This window comes from Palaemon carinicauda, chromosome 16 (genome assembly GCF_036898095.1).
Source record: "Palaemon carinicauda isolate YSFRI2023 chromosome 16, ASM3689809v2, whole genome shotgun sequence".
NCBI lineage: Eukaryota > Metazoa > Arthropoda > Malacostraca > Decapoda > Palaemonidae > Palaemon > Palaemon carinicauda.
Window position 1 is genome coordinate 15,782,776 of NC_090740.1, and position 7,823 is coordinate 15,790,598.

Here is a 7,823-nt window from a genome sequence, read left to right on the forward strand (position 1 = left end):
TTGTCATTATTATTATTACCAGCTAAGCTACAATATTAGTTAGAAAAGCAGGATGATATCTATCTTTATTTTTGCTACTAATGATAATTCATACATATCCCCCCAAAACAGCCACAAAGGGCTCAATGTTTGGCCTGTTTCTGGATCAGTTTTCTGATGAACAGTCTTTGGTGGGGTTTTATGCTATTGATTTTATGTGAAAGCTCTTGATTATCATTTAATATAGCCATAGCACATCAGTAACAATGTACTGTACATCTTAAAGTTAAGAATACAATATAGTTATACCCTTAGACAGACACATCTTTTTAATTTCCCTTTTTAATAAATTACTTTAATTTTGTTTTCTTACAATTCTCAATATTTATGGTACAACTGGATCAATTGTTCTTTATTTCTCTAAATATCGTAATGGTGGGAAACTTAGAAGAATTGAAAATTTGCCATTCTAAAGCATCACAACAAAATTTTCACCAAATATGTGTAGGCAGTGATGTCTAATTTTCCCAATACTGTATTTTGGGCACAAAGAAATTCGTACAATTAAAATTTAAAATTTTTCTCTCTGCATTTACTGTGTTGCAAGGTTTCATTTTAAAATTGTGTGTTATCACTGAATTTAAGAATGAAGATCACAAATTTCAAGGGACTTTCTATACTGTACTGCATTGCATTGAAATTTCTGGAATATCATTTGTGAGGGGTATATTGCACTTAGTATTTTCTGTTCATTAGATATATTACATGAAAGCAGTAATTACTTATAATGCTGATTTACCAGTTACACCTATGTAGAATCATTAGATACAGTGATGACTAAATGATTAGCTTATTACGAAGCTTATGCTGTAACAAACACCATTATATTACTAAGGAAGCCAGTTTTAATCAATCTAGGACTCCACCTATTGGTCCAGAGTTTTAGCCTAATCCTACTTATTTATTGGAAGACAATTTACATCTAATGTCTAGTATTAGCAACATTTTTCTTAAACAGTTTCTGAAAGAAGCAATGACTACCGTAGCACACAAGTAAACTTAAACAATACAGTAATTAAGTGAAGAGGGAGGTCACAATAACCTGATCTGTGGTGATGATATAGTGGTTCTTATATGAAAGGCATTAACTTAGTAACATAGAACCCTACTAAATGTATGCATACAGTGTTGTTTTATCAATTTAAAAAAAAAAGTACCGTATGAACTTATTATTGGTATGCATATTTCTCTTAATGCTGATTAAACCTCAGTGAAAGTATTGTGTTGTAAGAAAGTTGAAATGCTAAGTTTTATTTCAAGCTGTGGATTTTTCTAAAAATGCGTAATGTTAATTTTAATTACTGGTACTAAAAATGAGATGTATTATTAGATTTATTTGATTACAGTACTGGGTAGTTTAAACAAATAATTGGTTTTTATTTGAAAACCAAAATAAGTACAGTACACAGTTTTGCTTAGTGCTGTAGTTGTTTATACATTATGCACTTCCATTTATGAAATCAAAGATGCATTGCTTCTTTCTCTTTGCTTAGTGTGGTAAATTTTTATATTGATAAGAAAATATAGGGACAACATTTTGTAATAAGGAACAGTTCAAATTTTATTACACAAAAGTTCTTATTCTTAAATAATCCATGAAATATATTTCTGGTTTCTATTTCCCTGATCCATATTATTCATTAAATCCATAATAAAGTACCGTAAACTTTGCATTAATTGCGAATGATTATTAAATCCTTATTTTACTGTTATATTTAGTTTTTCTTATAAACTCCAACCTTCTCTGACCTTGATAAAATATCTCACCATACAAGGAACATTGCAATAAAAATAACTTAAAATAGTAGACTGTAATAATGTAAGTAAAAGCTGACAGATTACATAATTGAATACAATTTTCTTTTCCCTAACTTACATATCCTTTTAATCTTCAAGTAACCATATCAGTGTCATCTTTCAATATTTGTTTGATGGTTACTGATTAATAATGAAAAACCTCATTTGTAAAGCTGTTTAACTTATAACACAAATTACAGTAATCCTGTTAGGTAAAGTTTTAAATAGTTTATACTTTTTTTAACCCCCGTCTCCTTCAAGAGAAGGAGCTTTCCATACCTCTGGTGGAAGTACTGTATTTTTATTTCTTTGTCCTATTATTAAGCATTGAATATTGTCATGGAGATTTCCCAATAGTACAGCGGCATAGCAAAAAAATTCATAAGAATTGTGCATTTGGTGATGGAAGCACCAAACATGGAGGAATGATAGAATATTATATTGGGAACATTTCAGATATGGAACCACTTTTGTAGTAACTCCAAAGTGGCCGCCATATTGGATTTCAAAATGGCGGCTTACAAATCTTTAATTACAGATAATTCTGGTTATATACCAGCTATAGACTTGGTTTTAGTGTCTAGATATACATATTTGAGGTCAAGGAATTGAATGGTACTAGTTAGAAGTTGATTTGGTGACGCCATATTGGATTTCAAGATGGTAGGCTAAAAAAAAGAAAAATTTATGACTCATATATTTGGTTATGTGCCAGCTATATACTTGATTCTGGTGTCAGGATGTACAAATGTGAAGCCAAGGAATTAAATAGTTGTAATGAAACATGTTTTAATTCACATTATCAACTGATAATCAAGTGGTATTCCCATAATTATTATGTACATTTATATGCATGTAATTATACACACGACTTGCGTATCAATCAATTCATTAATACGTAAGTTCTGCACAGTTCCAAATCAGTCTGAGCAATCACCATCATAGCCACATAGTGCTGTGCATTTCAGAGCTGCTTTCTTACACTTGCATCTCCCACTGCAACCTTTTTTGCACCCACAAGAGATCAGTTCATAGCAGGATTTGGCAGCTTCTGGTAGTGTTGTCCACAAAGGATCAAACTGTCCGTCATTTTCCACCCACCCCCAGTCACATGGTGATGATAGAAGGCAGTGTGGGACAAGAGACTGCCCCCAACAATATCCACCCTGGTACGTTGCCCTCTTCACATGCTGTTCTAGGGCTGCCTGTGTTGGAGGTATTGCTTCAATAGATCGCGCTATCTTTGCAAAGAGTTTCTTCCTTGCCAGATTCACCTCTGAACATGTACATGTTCGGTCGTACAGGAGTACTATGTATCTCTCCAGGGTTGCCAATGTGTCCTCAGAAATCTCACTTGGTGCAGATGCCAAGGTCAGAAATGCATTTGTCACTTCTGGGAAAATGTCCCATACTGCCCATGCAGTTATCTTGCCACGACCTGCAAAGCTCGAGACTGTATCACACCCTGTGATTGCATGGAAGACTGGCAGTGCCTTGGATTTGTCTGGCCCCAGTGAAGCCGCCAGCTTGTGTGCTGCTATGTAGCGGAAGCTCTTGCCAGTACCAATTGCTAGCCATAGTTCATCGACGGCCTCATGTAGCTCCTGGGCCATCCACACAGCAAGAACCACCACATCTGTGTCCACGGTACGGATGAGTATTCTGCGGTGTCCAGATTTAACAGCATCTGCTGCATGAACCATCATGTGCGTGTCCGCTTCCTCGTGATTGCATGGGGCCAAAGCTGCTGTGTCTTCAAAGGGTGGTACAGCAATGACCTGTTGATATAAGTATAAAAATGTCATATATTTGGTGAAGGCGGTCAACTGATCATCAAAAAAAATCTATATGAAATTAACATTAATTTTTATATTACAGATCCATGACAATGTGGGTACATGTATTGACATATGATATGAACAGGGGGATTCAGATTACCTGTTCACCATCAGTAGCAATCAGCTGTTTCTCTGGCACATTGATGGACTCCATGACCTGCTTAGACAGGAAGCGGAAGAGTTCTTCCTTGTTCTCGTCGACACGGAGGAATGTGCCAGTTCCCTGGTAACAGGGCAGTGCCAGTAACACGTCTGCAGATTCCCTTGCCTCTGTTAGCCCTTGCAGTTGCCTTCAAGCTGCCTGAGTTTGCATAGCGGTCCCACACTAGATCCAGACGAGAATGATTTTGAAGCTGTGACAGAATGTATGGAACGAATACGTCTGTGGCATAGTCAAGAAATGTTTTGCTGTGGCCAGGGTTCAGCATTTGAACCACTGCAGCCCCATCAAGGATCACAGAAGAGACTTGTGGTGGGTAAGACGTTGGTTCAACAAGCTGTTCCAAAGGCCTCAGCAAGTCAGATTTGGAACCAAAGCGGATCCGTCCATTTTGTGATAGTGCAGGCGGGTGTGCACTGTTCTCATGTTTGAAGAACTGCTCGAGATCGCCATCTCTGGTTTGGCATGCGATGTATAGTCTGGAGAAAAGCTCTGAATCACTCCTTGCAGAGGCGAGTTGTTGCTTGCTCTTATTGGCACTTTTCACCTTGATGGATGCAAAGAATGGAAGTTTGTTGCGTTTGATGACATCATTGAGTGGTTTGGATCTGTCTGCCAGACGTTCCTTCACAAATAAATGGAACTGATCTCGCCCCATCTGCACAGCTGTACGCACACTCTCTACTGTAGCTGGGCCCAGGATCTCCTGTGTGTCTAGGACCAGCAAATCTGTGCTTTCTTCTTCAAAGGGGTTGCCCATCTCCTCGATGACTGCTGTCAGTGCACGGACATCTTGGACAAATTTCTTCTGTACACTGTTGGTTTGCTCGTGGTGGTGGGTGTGCTCTCCTCTTTGGTGCAGTTGTTGTGAGGTCTCAAATTCTGTGATGACCCGAGCAACTAAAGGGCCAGCCAGCATCCACCGTCGAAGGGCACTTGGATTTTCAGTGAGACTCACTGCCCCGCCATCACCTTTGACCATGGCATTGTTTTGCTCATGTGCCTGGTCTAAGGCAATGGCAGAAAAAGCATGCCTGGTCTTCTTGGATGTGAAGTGGCCCATATGGAACTTGGCAGCAACATCTGGATGTTTCTCTGCAAGGCAAACCATGTCCCTGATGTGCACTGGAAACCAGCGAGCATAGTGGACATGATCCAATGCAGCAAACCATGCAGCTAGCTCTGGTAGGGTGTCCATGTACAGTGTGAAGTTCGACTCTCTAAGTGAACGTATGAAGAGGAGTATAGAGAGCTCCAAGTGAAGTACAGTGGCCCAGTACTGAAACTGGGGACATGCTACTGCTCACATGTCACACCATGCCTCAAACTGCAATAGTTCCTCATGTCTTGCTGTCGCTCTTTCTTTGTATCTAGTATATGCATGGTGCTGAAGTATGTGTAGGGCAGCAGCAGTTACCTGGTGGGCGCGTCTTGTACGGCTGACATGAGCTGCATGCAGGAAGGAGTCTGCTGTGCCTGTTGTTGCTATCTCTGCCTGAACCAATGCCTCTGTCCAACCACTGTCTTGCAGCCAGTTTCCTGCTGTCTTCCAAGCTGCCATCTCTGTGTGTAGAGCACCTAGCATTACTACAAATAGATCTTCACCAAATGTGTCTGACCAGTTCCATTGCACCTCCTTGGCGATTGCATACAGTGGTTGGTCCAGTATGATGACGGGTATCTGTCCAGGATTTAGCTCATTGACCGCTGCTTTCACTACATTCATGGCATGACGGATCATTGCCCCTGAGTGGGCTTGGTCATGGAAGAGGGGTAGCAAGGCAGTGGGTGTGACTGTGATATTAGTATGCTGGGCTGCTTGGCTCTCTGCATGATGTGCAGCCCACGAAATGTTTCCTGGATTCTGCGTATCGCCACCGTCACATGCATCCTTCACAGCCTAGAGCCACTTCTTCTCTTTATCAAGCTCAGCTTGTGCAGGATTCCTCTGCAGTGACGCTTGGGTTCCAGCTGGTACATGGTTTTTTTGGGGCAGGTGAAGTAATTGGCTGTACATCTGTATAATACCGTGGAAAGTCACACACAGCCTTGACATTGGAGATACCCCCGATGATGACAATACCTCGGTCTGTGCCTTGATTGTCATAGTCTGGATGTTGTATTAATGAAATACCAGTTCCATGGAATGAGTCATGTGCTGTCGTGGAGCTGGGATTCTGGTCTATATTATCCACAGCTGCTGTGGTGAACACTCTACTGTGGAGCTTTTGGGGGGCAAACCACCTTTTCCATCTGAAAGCGCTGACATGTCCCATTGCCCAGCTCTGCAGAGATCTGTAGCACTCTATCATATGCAATGCTGATCCCTAGTCCAGATAGTGTGTCAACTAATTCCCTCTTTCTCGTATGGGCATGAAGCATCAAGCCAAGATATATTGGCAAGGGAGTCTCTTGACTGATGCTGTGTCGCACATCTGTGCCTGCACCTCTTCTCTCATGTTTCACACTGTTGTATTTGATTAGTTGAGCTATGGTCAAAGATGCTGAGGACGATGATTGACGTGCCTGGTTTTTGATGCCTGCACCCTCTAGCATCATGGAGACCATTGTCAGCAGCAGTTGTGGCACAGACTCTTCTTGGCATTTGTCTGAGAAGGAACCATTGAAAGGCTGAGATGACTGGAACATATCCTTCCTTATAATGCGGGCAGCTCGTGCCAGGTGCACAGTATCACTGTCAATGTCATGTTGACATGCTTTGGCTAGTGCACTGCCAATGTCTTCCTTATACACCAGCAGGATATCTCGTCCCTTTCTGTGCTCCTGCAGATCAGGCAAATATGCCAGGATTCGCTCCTTAAGTCTGGTTGTATGTACTCGTGTTTCCAGCACAATGCCGAGCTGTTCCATTCTCGTTGTGTACAGCTTAGTGAGGTCTGCCATCTTGAAAACAGGAGCAGTGTCCTTTTCTTTTGCAGTTTCCTCTATGTATGTTACCAGTTCAGACAGGACTATTGCTGAAATGACATCTACTTTGCTCTGGCTTTCCTCAGCAAGCGTTTATGCTGCCCTCACGCGGTTGTATAGGGATGTCAAACATTTCTTGTGGTACTTGGCCTCTCTTGCCACCATATCCCCAGCACTCAGTTGGGCTAACAGAGTGGTATCCTCAAGAAACTCGGCAGCGTTGCGAACGTGTTTATCTAGTTCCAGTGTCGCTACTTGATGAAACTCTGAACCAAGCTGTTGGTGGCAGAAGAAGCATAGATGATTGCGTATGTTTTCGACACAAGCTGCCTTAGATCTAGTTCACTTGTACTCATCTGTGCTTGTACTGGCGGCAGGGCTTCCTTCAGAATGACCTCTTTTCTGTGCCCGTTGTAGCTTGGTAGTGTTGTATTTCACCCTGCATGACTTGTGCCACTTGGCTTGGTGGGCAGCCAGAGTGGCAGCTATCCCTTGGCCTTCATCTAGTTGTTGTAAGTCCATATCTTGTGGCAGCTCACCTAGCTCACTGAATGCTAACATATTGTCCTCAAATGTCTTGTATCCAGCACCTGAATCTTTTCTTTTAGTTGCAGCAGGACACTGTAGGGACTCTTCTTTATCAGCTTGACACAGAACACAGAGTTCCCAGTCCAGTTTTGGTGTGGGAGTTAGAGGCTTGGAAACATCAACTACCTTGAACCGTTTCGACGTGGTTGAAATCTGGAATAGAAAGAAAAATACCAGAATTAAGTATCTAGTTGACACAGAACCAAATATATTAGTCATAAATTTCTCTTTTTTTTTTTTTTAGCCTACCATCTTGAAATCCAATATGGCATCACCAAATCAACTTCTAACTAGAACCATTCAATTCCTTGACCTCAAATATGTATATCTAGACACTAAAACCAAGTCTCTAGCTGGTATATAACCAGAATTATCTGTAATTAAAGATTTTTAAGCCGCCATTTTGAAATCCAATATGGCGGCGACTTTGGGATTACAGTACTACAAAAGTGGTTCCATACCTGAAAATGTTC

General features: G+C 41.1%; 1 protein-coding gene across 2 annotated transcripts; it reads right to left on the minus strand.

Moving 5' to 3' along the window:
- Nucleotides 1–1,410: 1,410 nt before the first annotated feature.
- LOC137654935 (uncharacterized) lies at nt 1,411–7,486 on the minus strand. 2 transcript variants are annotated; one of them, XM_068388831.1, is made up of 2 exons: nt 3,775–7,486; nt 1,411–3,614 (listed from the first exon to the last, which is right to left on the minus strand). In XM_068388831.1, exons 1-2 carry the CDS (start codon nt 3,826–3,828, stop codon nt 2,757–2,759), a joined length of 912 nt encoding a protein of 303 aa, XP_068244932.1. In that variant the 5' UTR covers nt 3,829–7,486; the 3' UTR covers nt 1,411–2,756. Both variants share the same exon structure in this region; 1 of them encodes a protein (XP_068244932.1).
- Nucleotides 7,487–7,823: the final 337 nt, after the last annotated feature.